The 13,816-nt window shown below is 41.9% G+C and overlaps 2 protein-coding genes across 4 annotated transcripts in view; one reads left to right on the top strand and one right to left on the bottom strand.

The window, feature by feature from the left end:
* LOC123758776 (E3 ubiquitin-protein ligase TRIM37) overlaps window positions 1–9,306 on the top strand; it is a 53,809-nt gene extending 44,503 nt beyond the window's left edge. For 2 of the 3 annotated variants that reach the window (XM_045743456.2, XM_045743455.2), the window contains exon 16: window positions 8,411–9,306. In XM_045743456.2, coding sequence (XP_045599412.1) covers window positions 8,411–8,437 — 27 coding nt within the window. In that variant the 3' untranslated portion in view covers window positions 8,438–9,306. The remainder of the gene's footprint in view (window positions 1–8,410) is intronic. The other variant, XM_069334660.1, reaches the window with a different exon arrangement.
* LOC123758778 (U4/U6.U5 tri-snRNP-associated protein 1) overlaps window positions 2,118–13,816 on the bottom strand; it is a 33,823-nt gene continuing 22,124 nt past the window's right edge. The window contains exon 11 of the mRNA XM_045743458.2: window positions 2,118–12,920. Within this exon, the coding sequence (XP_045599414.1) occupies window positions 12,701–12,920 (220 nt within the window). The 3' untranslated portion in view covers window positions 2,118–12,700. The remainder of the gene's footprint in view (window positions 12,921–13,816) is intronic.

The following is a 13,816-nucleotide window of genomic DNA, read 5'->3' as shown; positions in this document are numbered from 1 at the left end:
GGGTTCAGTGATTGGTGGGGCGACAGATTTACTGCTTCCATTGTCTTTCTTTCAGGTTGAATCTGGCACCTTGCATTTTTACACACTCGACTCTGGTTGTGGTGGCCTATCTTCATCTGCTAGGTCTTTGGGTCTTAGCCTATCTCAATGACTGGTTGGTGTGGGCTCTCAGCTGGTCTGCTTGTCTACTAGCCAGGGATCTGACTCTCCTAGCTCATCAGGTTCGAGTTTTTTCGTGAGCTGGAGGAAGTCCAAGTTGGTTCTGTACCAGGTTTGAACCTGACTGGGCCTTGTTTGGGATTCTCAAACGGCTTCTCTTTCTCTCCCTCCTGCGGCCTTGCTCCAGCTGCAGTCCCGCCATCGGCTGCTGTTAAGAGGGATCTAGGTTCCTCGGCGATTGCTCGATCAGCTGTGCAGGTGTTTGATCTTTGCCCTTCTGGTTTAGCCATTGGGCAGGGTTTGGCTCAGGTGGCTGTTCTGGTATCTTTGGAGTAGCCCTTTCGCCACTCTCGTGATCACTGGGTTCATCTCCCGTTGTCCTTGTGCCAGTTGCTGCATCACCGGCTTCCTCTTCAGGTTTTAAAGGGTTTGGTGCCATGGTGTGCCCTCCTCTCTCACTCAATGTCCCCATCCACTTCGTCTGTGGGTTGAGACTTTTTATCAAGCACTCACCAGTCCGGCCAGTGTCGTTGGTGGCGGTCCATGCGTCGAGCCCACAGCACAGTGAGGGAGTTTGTGGAGGGTGTGGATTCCTCAGGGTTTGGTGATTCAGTTCCATTCGGACTGCTCTCCCGTGGTTCATTTTCTCTTTGGTCCATGCGTCTTTGGAGCTAGTTGCTTCGTGTAGCTTTTCTGCTGAGTTCTCTGGGTTTAGCTGTGCACCGTTCACATTTCAGGAGTGTCCACTGTCCTGGCAGATGGCCTATCTTGTTTCATTCCTCTTTCCAGCCTTGGTTACAAGTGCTGCTTGCTCAGTGTCCGAACCGGGGCGATTTTCTGTGGCTCCGCCTTTAACAGTAGGACGTACAGGTGAGGTTCCTCGCTAATTCGACCTTCTTTTCCACAATACGTATCTGGTCTTAAGATGCATGTGTATCGCCATTTGTATGATGATCAGGTCGCTAGTTTGATAGTGTCCCGCCTACGGTCATCTTCTCAGTAGCAGTATGGGGTTTCTTGGACGACTTTCCTCTATTTTCTTCCTCTTCATTGGGTTTCTTTGGTGTTCAACTAGGTTGCTTTGTCGTTTCTCTCTAGGTTTTTTTCTGGATTGGCAACTCGTGCTGAATAATGTCGCTTCATATCATATGGCACTGGTGGGGCCACTTCTGCTTGCGTTCGGGGTGGATTTCACTTCTGCCCTTTTCCACTGACTTTCTTGTGCATTACTTCACCTCTGGGCTGCTTATACATCGCCTGATCCTGCTTGGTCATTGGGCTGGGTTCTTTCCTTTCTTTCTTCACTTTGGTTTCTGGTGGCCTCTTCACAAGCAAAACTAAGTTTTGCTTGTATGTTTTCTTTGTGAAGGGTGTTCTTTTGCTCTTTTGAGGACGTAGGTCACAATTTTCAACCAAGCAGTAGCCTGTTTTGATTTGCCTGCCTTTCTGGGTGCCTTTCCTGGTCGATGGCAAGATAACATACTTTACATGTAAAGTGTTCGTGAGCCATTGTTCTCTTCGCCTCTCTGAGGAGGGGCCAGGTTGTCTCGTGGTCCCTGGTAGGCATACAAAGAACTCTGTGACTGATGACACTCGAGTAGTATGGTACGTGATCAGTAAGATTGCTTCAGGGAGCCTCTGGGGCTCACACAGAAACTGGCATTTCATTACATTCAACTTTTTTTTTTTTTCCAGTTGTGACTGTATGCATGTATGGAGATGGCAGTGTTAAAATATAGTTCTAATTGTATTTTACCTTATTTTAACTTTTTTGTATTATTGATATGTATTACCATGATCTAACATGCTGAGAAAGGAGAAAAAGGGTCTATCTAATGAATCTCTACAAAATATTAAAACTTTGTCCATTTTGTTATTCTGTTATTCTTATTAGATCATATGAACATAACAATTTATTGCTATAAAGAAAAGCCTTGGCATTACAGTGCCAATCTTGATTGAACTCGGATAAATTTTTAATGAAATATATGACATGTTATACAGTGTATTACAAAAGATTATTGACAAAGGATTATTACAAACAATGAGGTGTAGCTATGTAGTTGTGATTTGTATGTTTGGTTGCCCCTTTCACAATTTCTTTTCTTTTATTTCATGCAACCCATAGATAGACAATTCAGGTGTGTAAATGTCTTGTTGAATGTGAATGTATTAATGCAAAAAACAAACAAAATTGTATTGCATGTTACACAACTGTAGACATGAATGATGACTTGTTTTGTACATGTGTAATTATTTAAGTGTAATTACAGGATGAGAGAGATGCTCGTGGAATCCTGTCTTCCCTATAATCCTTGTCATGTGACATCTTGAAACTTCTGATAGTGATAACATCCACCATCTTCTCATTTTAATTATTCCAACTATTTACAAATATATTTGCAAAAGAGAACATATGTAAAAGAAAATTCCCCAACTTTGTTTTCTTAGCTCTTCTTCTCAAAGTTGTACTTTAGGACTAGAAGCATTTAGTCACATGTCTTTTGAACCTTTTCCAATTTATTAATGTACTGCTTAAGATATTCCACAATTGCTGCTTAATCTAATTTCAGTTTTATTAATATCATGAATAATGTCTTGCATTTCCCCATCTATAACATAAATAATTCTGGAATTTGCAAGCGTAATGCAGGCTCCGAGTATATTTAGCATCATTTTGCATAATTTATAGGTTGAGTGGCCTGTTTTCAGCTACTGAGTATTTGACACACTCGGCTGGAAGCCCAAACCCGAAAGTTATCAAGGCAGGCCCAGAAGCAGAACCGAAACAACCAAGGCATAAGCAACAAGCAGATGATGAGTCACAATAATGTGGCTGAAGATATGATGACAAAACCACACATTAGAAGATGGAGAAATGACGTCATTTTGGTCCATCCTGAACCATTATCAAGTCCTGTGTAATCCACAAATGTACAACCCTTCCTCCTCCCCTTCTGCATCAAAAGTCTGAGGAGCCAGAAATAACTGAAGGTTTAAGACCTAAAAACAGCAAGCAAGAATGTCCCAAAAATAAAAACATGATGGCTCAAGGGGTGGCCCAAAGAGTCAGGAAAACACACAAAGGAGCAATAAGAAAATCTGAAGGTCAAGCAAGAAGGTAGAGAAAAAATGAAAGGGATGCCAAAACGAAAACGGACCACAGAGCCCAGGAGTCCTGCATGTGAAGGGAAGACATGATAGGGAAGCATGGAGAATGGAGGAAAAATTAAACTGTCAAGCATCCTACCTACTCAGAGAGCCGCAAAGAACTACTGGGACTCTAGAATGAGGCAAATGTAGTTCCAATAGTTAAGAAAGGGGACAGACATGAAACACCAAATGCTTAAACCAGTGTTAACATATATTCCATACAAAATGCTAGAAAAAGTAATCAGAAAAAGGATTGTAACACATTTGGGAGAGTAAATGTTACAACAGGCACAACATTGCTTCAGAGGGAAAATAAAGTTTAACAAACTTCATTCAATTCTATGGCAGGGTCACCAAAATAAGACAAGAGAAGGAAAGATGGGTAGACTACATCTTTTACTAGACAGCCAGAAAGCTTTTGATATACAGTAGTCCCTCACAGAAGAATAATACACAAGATGGAGAGAGAAGCAAGGATAACAGGAAAGGCACTGGACTAGGTACAGGAATATCTGATGGACAGGAAACAAAGGGTCATAGTCAAAGAGCATGTGTCAGGTTGGAGAGAAGTGAAAAGTGGTGTTCCACTGAGCTCTGTCCGAACATTGCTCTTTCAAAATTATATAAATGCCCTTTCAGAGGGGGGTGAGGTTGTATACAGTATATCAACAATTGCAGATGATGCAAAGTTATTTTTCAAGAGGGGGTAAATAAATGGCTGCCGGAATTCAATCCAAGTAAGTGTCAAGTAATGAAAATGTGCAATGGAGATAGATCTTTATTTAACTACACCATAAGGTGAAAGCAGTTATGAGAAACTCCATCCAACAAATGTACTGAAATACAAGTCTTGGAAGCCACATTCATCCACGATTCAAGAGCAAATGCCACATAAAAATTGAAAGTTAAGAGATTTGGAAACCACACCAGATAGAAAAGGCTATTTGGCAGGGCATAAGGAGCTGATAATTACTGATAAGTAAGCATTGGGAGTACTTAATGAGACATGTAAAAAATGCACATTTGCATGTACTGTATCTCAATTTTTAATATAGTTTAGGTGCATGTACAAATACATTAAATCTAGTTTTGCATGATTTAGGAGCATACATTAAAATATTACATATCCATTAATGAATATACCTGGTAAATAAATTGGAATGCAAGTGTTTCAAGTACGGCATTATGATACATATGTAATAAATAAGCTTTTTAAACTTGAGGTATTCTTGACTTAAATTTCCATGTACAGAGGAACCTTGGTACTCGAAAGACTCCCAACTCGAACAATTTGCTCGTGCTCGGTAATCGACCATTTGCTCGACACTTAAATGTAAACATGCATAACAGATGAGTCGGTTTCCCTAGTAGATGGCGTTCAGTGCACAACCCCACTAGACTTCTCTGTAGACTTTCTAATGTTTTCTTGGATATTTCTGTGGAGAGCCCTGCTGGGTCCCTGAAGCTATCATCACTGATTAAGTGCCATACTACCAAGTGTCATCAGTTGCGCAGTGTTTTTTGCTACCAGGACCACAAGCCAAAACCTGGCCCCCTCAGAGAGGTGCAGAGAATGATGGTCTATGATCACCTTACATTTAAAAGATATCATCTTTGCCATCACCAGTAAAGGCACTCCGAAAAATAGGCGAATCAAAACAAACCACTGCCTGGTTTAAAAATGCAACCAACGATCCCAAAAGAACTTCCCCCCAATAATAAAAGAAATAATAAAACTTGGTGAAAACTAGCCAAACACTAGTTAATTTCCCCCCTGTCCCCTCGCTGAGGGGGAAGTCAACCCGGCCTGACTGGCTTCGGTTCTTTTCAGACGTGCTTACTGAGAGGTCGTGTTGCTCTGGCTCCGGTTTCTCATTTTTTTTTTAAAGTTCCCTTGAATTTCAGTAGTGTTTACACGGTAGTGTTTGTGAGCCAGAAATTTGTGTATCCAAGCTGCATGTGCTCGGGTTTCTTCCCTGGGCCATTCGGGGAATGCTTCCTTTAGAGAGGCTTCCTCCCTTGGGGTAGTCCTCTTCCTTAAGTAAGCCAGGGGTCTTGAGCTTTGTCTAGCCTAGGGTTTGGGGGGGACATTTTTTGGCTAGTGGGGCACACTGTGGTTGCTCAGCCTGCACTTTCCACAGGTGTTTAAGGGTGTGCTGAGGTTTCTCCAAGGCTGCTCGTTCACAGCAGTCTAGTCTTGGGGCTTTTCTTTTTGTATTACTTTGTACACCAGCTTCCTCTTCGGCTTCTTCTTAGGAGGGAAGAGGTGCCATCCTACCTCACTCGATGTGTTCATGGACGACTTGACTGTAAGCTGGGGCTTTGTGACCAGTGCTCACCAGTCCGACCACGGGCCAGACTGGTGAATTGTTGGGGTTTTCTTCATCGAGCTCCCAGCACAGTGTGGGAGTATGAGGCGGTGTGTCAGGCACTGTGAAGAGTTCGGATTACTCAGGGCTTGGTGATCCAGCTCCATTCGGAATGTTTCCCCATGGTTCATTGTCTCAACTGGGGGGTTTCTACGGTCCATGGCTTTGTGGGGCTGGTTGCTCCAGGTAGTTCTTCTGCTACCTGAAGTAGCAAACTTTGTAAATGTAAACTGTTCCGTAGAAGTAGATGCAAACTCCGAGTTCTCGGGCTTTACATTTCCACACTGTTAATGTTCAGGGAGTGTCTAATATTTTGGCCGACGGTCTGTATCACTTCCTTCCTATTTCTATGGAATGGACCGTCGGCGGCAATTCCTTCCTCTGGCTTTGCCAGACGTTGACCTTCTCGACTGTGATGTTTTGGCATCTGCCTCTTTATGCGGTTTCATTCCCCCCAACTAGCCTTAGTTCCAGGCACTGCTTGCTGGCCAAACTGCCCAACCTGGGCATTTTTCCATGGCTCTGCTTCTATCAGAGCATCAGCTGGGTGATATATCTCCCTGGTTCAACCTTCTCATCTGCTTTTCACATCTGGACTTTTTTTATGCATTTTTATCACCATTTGTATGGTGTTCAGGTGGCAGGTTTGATGGTGTCTCACCTGCAGTCTTCTTCTCAGTGACAGTGAGAGGTTTCTTTGTGGTTTTTTCATCATTCTACCACATTTCTGTCTGGGTCTTTTGTCATTGTTGAGGGGTTATATATTACTATTATTATTATTATTATTTGCCCTCCAATTGCCATGGTGCCTGTTTTGAAGCCACTGAACCCTTCACAGTACAAGATATCCATCTCGTTAAAACTCCAGTTCTTTTCTCATCAGCAGAGCCTCTGCCTCTCTCTCTGCCCATTCTCTTCTGCCTTCCCACTCCTCCTTTACCACATAGTAATCATTGGGTGTGTGTGTGTACTTACATAACTGTAGTTACAGGATGAGAGTTATGCTTGTTTGTCAGTTTGGTTGATTCCTGTTAGTATTTTGTAAGCGATGATCATATTGCCTCTTTTTTTTTCTTCTATCGTCTAGTTTTGGCATGTTTAACGCCTCTAGTCTCTCGTAACTCTTGTTTTTCAGTTCCAGAAGCCATTTTGTAGCATACCGTTGCACCTTTTCCAGTTTATTTATGTGCTTCTTAAGATTTGAGCACCATAAAACTGTTGCATATTTCAATTTTGGTCTCGCAAAAGTCATGAACAGTTTCTTTAGTATTTCAAAATGCATATAATTAAAAGCAGGTCTGAAGTTGGAAAGCGGCACAAATGCTCCTCTCACAATGTACTTTGTGTTCTTCTGGTGACACCCTACTATCTAAAACCACCCCTAGGTCTTGTTCATTATGAGTGAACAAATCCACAAGGGCCGTGATGAGGGTCTGCCTTATCACCCCCGTGATAAGGCAGCGTCTGGGATCATCCCAGGCGTAAGTTCGAACCCTCATCACAGCCCTTGTGGACTTGTTCATTTGATGCATCACACTATTGTGATTTCTTTGTGTATTCATTATTAGTGTTTTGTAATTCCTTTCCACATAATTTGTAAGGTGTGTATGGTCTATTTTCTCTCAAATTTTTCATCCGTGTCAGATGTCTCCCTGTCACCCCTCCGGAATGTTTTAGTTTCCAGAACAGCCTCTTGTGTGGGACAATATCAAAAGCCTTGTTTAAGTCCAAATACAGTCAACCCCAACCCACCTCTTTCCTGTAGTATCTATGTGGCTCTATCATAAAAGCTAAGTAGATTTGTTACACAGGATCTTCCTGTTTGAAAACCATACTTTCTGTCTGTTAGCATGTCATTACTCTCCAGGTGTTGAACCCATTTAACTAACTATTTTTTTCTTGTGTTTTGACTACCATGCTTGTTAATGATACATACCTATAATTTAGAGGGTTTTTTTGACTACTATTTTAATAGATTGGGACTATGTTTGCCCTTTTTCATATATCTGTTAAGATTCCTATGCACAAAGATGTCCGAAATATTGATTGGAGTGGAATGCTCAGCTAAGTTGTACATTCTCGCAGCATCCAAGGTGAAACTCCATCAGGTCCATCCGCTTTATTTTTTCCTAGCCCACCGAGTAATTTTTCCACTTCATTTTGAGATACCTCTATGTATTCTATGGCGTGTTCTAGAATTGGTATTGGGTCCGGCAGTGTGTGTGTATATTCACCTAGTTGTGTATGCGGGGGTTGAGCTTTGCTCTTTCGGCCCGCCTGTCAACTGTCAATCAACTGTTTACTAACTACTATTTTTTTTCTCTCTCTCTCTCCCCCCCCCCCCCCCACACACACACACACACACACCCCAACCAGGAAGCAGCCCGTGACAGCTGACTAACTCCTATGTACCTATTTACTGCTAGGTAACGGGCATTCAGGGTGAAAGAAACTTTGCCCATTTGTTTCTGCCTCTTGCGGGAATTGAACCCGCACCACAGAATTACGAGTTCTGCGAGCTATCCACCAGGCTACCAGGCCCCTGTGTGTGTGTACTCACCTAGTTGTGTTTGCGGGGGTTGAGCTCTGGCTCTTTGGTCCCGCCTCTCAACCGTCAATCAACAGGTGTACAGATTCCTGAGATGTGTGTGTGTGCGCGCGCGCAATTAAAAAAAAAATAATAAAATTAATTGTAAACATTTGCAGTTAATCTCTCTATTGTTTTGCAGCAAAATGGCAGAAACCAAAGGAAGTGAGAAGGGCAGTTGGGCAGCAGCTGCCGCAGGTCTCCCGTTTACCCTTGGCTTTAAAGTGCCCGCAGAGAAGCATACCCAAGATAAAACTCAGGACAAGAACAGGGAGAAAGATGATAAAAGACCCACTAAAGATGATAAGTGAAAAGAAACATCATGATGTTGGTCTTAAAACAGCAGGAGATGCAGAGGGCTTCAGATCAAAATAGTTTAATATAAATTTTGTAGACAAAATGCAGTATTAATTGATAACAATTTCCATAAAGAATAAACAAAATGAAGAGCAAAAACAGCTGAAAAGATTTACTTAAATGCAAATATTGCCAGGATTATTGTTGATGCCACAAGATCAAGACTGATAGTTTAAGAAATATTTGAATTAAAATAAATGTTATACTTTTAGGCTAAGTGTACATTAAGAACAAAGTTTAGAGAATAAGCAAATTCATTTTAGACTCATTCCTTTAGATTGGTTGTATAATTTTTCACAAATAAGTTCAATTATTGTTTAAAAGAGCCAGTATTTTGGACTAAAGTTGCCGGAGTGCAAGTCTCAGGAAGTTTGTTTGGCAGTAAACAATTACAATTACAAAAAATACACGAGTTTTGTAGATGTACTATGTCATGTAAATTGAATAATTAAAAAATGAGAAGCAAATCCATATAAAGATAGGCCTACAGAAAGATGTTTAATTTACATAAATATTCATGTCTTGTAAGGAAGCTAGATGCAAACTAAACTAGCATTATACTGTAAATTTTATTCTTAAGTTTTCAAACCATGTGGCATAATAATTTTGCCACATGGTAAAATAAATGCTACTGCATGTTTAATATAGTTTTAGACTGAATAAAATATTGTTTCAAGGTAATTGACAACTTTTGTAGTCACCGGTGGTGGTGGTGTACCATTATCACCTGATGTAACAACCTTTTTGGGGGTTATACAGTTTTATCTCAACAGTACTGTGTATAATACTGTACACATAGTTACAGTGGGGCGATTCTGGGGTCCCACGACCCAGTTTCTGACTAGGCCGCCTATATAATACATGTGATAATGTTGTACGGTTGGTACAGTAGATGCATTTAGAATTTGTAGCCTTTACAACCATTCATTGTGCACAGAAAAATCACATTCTTGAGGTTATCTTGAGATGATTTCGGGGCTTTTTAGTGTCCCTGCGGCCTGGTCCTCGACCAGGCCACCACCCCCAGGAAGCAGCCCGTGACAGCTGACTAACACTCGGGTACCTATTTTACTGCTAGGTAACAGGGGCATAGGGTGAAAGAAACTGCCCATTGTTTCTCGCCGGCGCCTGGGATTGAACCCAGGACTACAAGATCACAAGTCCAGCGTGCTGTCCGCTCGGCTGACCTGCTCCCATCTCATTAACGTGATGTATCCGAGAAAATTGGTAGGCACCATGATGAGGATTTTTACCTGCACAAGTATACCCAAGTATACCCCTTAAACAACTCTGCCACAACATGCTAAAAGCAATGCAACCGGAGATTCAACTGAATCCTCTTGGGGTCCTGAGGCTTCCACTGAAGCCCAATCAGGGTTTTGCACATTGCCCGCATGCATTCTGACTGTGGTAGAGGATTCAGTTGAATCCTAGGTTGTATTGCTTTTAGCATGTTGTGGCACAGTTGGTTACGGCATATACTTGGGAGTACCCAGCATGCTAGTTTGAATCCTTATCATGGCCTCTACTGACTTTACCATTGGTAGTGTCATACCACTGGCAGTCGTTAAAAGGGTTCCAGACACCAACAGACTTAGATATAAACTTGACAGATTTATTTATTGAAACCTTCTAAACATTGTTCTAAACATTGTGAATTTGGGGACAAGCATTTGTAAGCTTGTGGTGTTAAGCAATTAGTTACTGTTGGCTTGGCTCTTTAATTAAATTAAAATGTTAGTAGTGAGTAGTAACTTTCCCATTGGGGATTCTTGTCTTTGTAATATTGACACTTAACACTATCTCTGAGAGAGAACTCTATCAACATCAGAGGCCCGAGACTGTTCAACACGCTTCCACTACACATAAGGGGCATAACTGGCCGACCCCTCAGTGTTCAAGAGAGAACTGGATAAGCACCTCCAAAGGATACCTGATCAACCAGGCTGTGACTCATACGTCAGGCTGCAAGCAGCTGCGTCCAACAGCCTGGTTGATCAGTCCGGCAACCAGGAGGCCTGGTCGACGACCGGGCCGTGGGGACACTAAGCCCCGGAAGCACCTCAAGGTATCTTGTGGTGTTAGTGTCATGCATGAGAGACCCAAACTGATCTACTAGGAACCAAGGGCCAAAATTAGACTTTTAGAAGTGAGGAAACCTTGGGGATCAGAGATCAACCCAAAGCCGAGAAAAATCAACCAAGAAATCGGATGAAACAAACCACTGACAAATTACAGTAAAATAAAGAAAATGTTGGAAACTATGCTGCAGGTGAACAACATCAGTCCAAATCTGCTTGACCACCACCAAATGGCAACTGGAGTACTGGCCTACAGCATTAGTTGCCTCACTGCTGGCAAGACTTTGTGACCACTGTAAGGCAAGGTGGTGTAGTTAGCTGTATGCTTGTATGTAATTGCCCCCTCCTTTTCCAGCACGTTGCCGTGATGAGGGGGCTTGGTGGGCAGCTGCCGGGGTGCAGTGCTCCATGGGACAGTCATCTGTCCTTTTGAAGCCTTAAGCTCCTGCTGCCCTCTTCACTAATTTCGCTGGAAGCTCTTTCCTCTTCCTTATATATTTCATTTTTACCTCCTCCCCCCCCCCTTCTCTTTTCTAATTGTCATTTCCCACTGACCTTACCATTCTTGATTATTCTTTCAGACATCTTCTGTTTTGATGCCTGGGTATTTGGCGAGATGCGCGCACTCACCTGTAGAACTGTGGTAACCGACGTTTCGAGCAAGGGAACACTTTTGCTGTCAATCCTCGCCTTCATTGTTGAACTCGATCTCGAAGGTTCTGAAGGTGGTGATTTCAGGGCGTATATTCACAATGTACCCCTGGGGGGGGGGGGCCTGTCTTGTCAGGTGTCCTATCCTCGAATTGTGGCTCCATGGTGGGTATGTGGGCTTATTTGTCAATTCAGAAATTATTGATTTCTGAATTTACCTACTTTTACCTACCTACTCTCCTATGCTGCTTATTACCTACTCTCTTCTATGCTGCTGAATGATCCTCTCATAATTTCCCAGGCTCGTAGGGTGGGCAATCAGGCCCCCCTCCCCTCCGAGTCGGACTGTATTGGAAGACCGGGCTCTGTAGCCCCCACTACATTGGGCCCAGACCAATCTCCTCCTTTGACACCCCTCACACGACTCCTTTCAGTGCTAATACATTCTGCACCTTGTTTGGTCATGCTAAATGAACTAAGTACTTTGATCTCAACCATCTGGATTCTACACATCCTGACGATTTCTCTCCATAAACACCTCGTTGATTCGGTGGATGCCTTTGTTACTTTTAACCCCACCCGTTTTGATACACGTGTCGTTGCTGCTCCTAATTAGGAAGCAGCTTCCCCCTTAGCCGTATTGTCCAGCATTGGGAGACCCCTGTTAGGGTCTCCAAAAATTCCCGGTTAAATTCCAGCATTGGCATTGTTATCCTCCCACACAATGTTGCGACTGGTGTCAAGGACCTGAAAGACTGCCACGAGGATATTAAACATATTCTTGAAGCCCAAGGCCATTCTGTCCTCCAGGTTGATACGTTCACTCGACCCCCTCGTGGTTGTCATCAGCCGCTTCCGAGTTGTGAAGATCACTTTTTGATAGCAAGACCCTTCCACCTTCTATAATTCTTGCTGGTATCAGATGCTCTGTTCAGGAGTACATTTCCTCTCCTAGACTTTGCAAAAAGTACTGGAGACTTGGGCATGGTGATCTTAAATGCACGAGTGCAGTGACTATATGCCCCATGTGCGGGGACTGGTCACTCTAAGACTAAGTGCTCTTCTTCCCAGGCTCACTGCCTCATTTACTATACCAGGAAAATTAGTTTACAATAAGGAATGGTATACACAGTTTAAACCAACAAAAAGCATTTAGCATTATAATAATATACAGATATCAAAATACGATTAGCATGAAGGGTCAAAAATCTCACACTGAAGAAAGTAATTAAAGTTACATACATCACATGACTCAAAGGTACTGTATACACATTTAACATGTTATACAATTTCAACATGATTTAGAAAGCATATTAAAATTTAAATCAGAACAAATTACCACTTCACTTTTTGACATCCATTGACTCTTGAGTCTTACTTCCAGAGAGAACAAGATATGCAGCTCCAAGCTGTTTCTGTTTCTCCCTCTGTCTCTCTAGTGTCTGAAGTGGTGTATCTGATGAGCTCATGTGCTTCATTAGCAGCTCCTCATTCCATTTTTTCATCCGTTTTTCTGTCTTATTTTTACCCGAACCTTTCCCATGGAACTTGTGAGATAAATATCTGAAATGAGCAAATACCTTAGTTTTAAAAGCGAGATGAAATTTGCATACAAAATGATAGATTATTTAATATAATACAGAATCATGTAACTAGAGTAATTTAAGCTCTGTACTTACACATGACTTCTCAACTTAACATTTATTGTAGGGTGGAAATGTCAACTGATGCTGTTTGGAGTGCCCCTTCAAAGCAGCTCTTATGAAAACCTAACAAAGGAACATCCTCTTGCATCTAAAATACACATCTAGTACTAATTTTAAATCCTTTGAATTTAAAGAAGCTACACAAAAATCTTAAATTTTTTTCATCAGCTAAAATGAAACTTTCAAAAGCTCTGGTCTGAAGCTGGGCTATAAAATTATCTCCAGTATCTTAAGACTTATTAACGGAAATTTTAATCACATTTTATACAATAGACACTGAAAACTAAAAAAAAAAAAAAATCCCTCTTATGAAACTGCCTTTCTATTTTGTCCGAGCTGTGCACAAATCTCTCAAGATACTTGCAAAGTTTGGGACAGCAATTATTAAGACATTTATCCAGTAAAGTATGGATGTACAGGTACTGTATATACAAACATTCAGTTCACTGATAAAACCAAAGAAGTGTACAATACTTATACTGTATGTACTGTACATTACTCAAGATGTCGGATTCAATATTCCCCAACCTGTTCTCCTTGCAGGACATCACATTTTGACATATACTTTACCTAAGGCTAAAAACTGATGTACAAGAAAATGGTAGCAGCTTGTGAAATTGACAATGTCCTGTTTTCTGTTCATGGGTCCTCTGGTTGGTTAGGGTAATGCACTTTAGAACAACAGTTTTCTGATATTGGAAACACTCGCGAGAACGGACTGGATTCCCAGCAGTATCTAATAACAATTGCAGA

Source organism: Procambarus clarkii, chromosome 31 (assembly GCF_040958095.1).
Source record: "Procambarus clarkii isolate CNS0578487 chromosome 31, FALCON_Pclarkii_2.0, whole genome shotgun sequence".
Taxonomy (NCBI): domain Eukaryota; kingdom Metazoa; phylum Arthropoda; class Malacostraca; order Decapoda; family Cambaridae; genus Procambarus; species Procambarus clarkii.
This window is presented reverse-complemented; position numbering and strand designations above follow the sequence as displayed.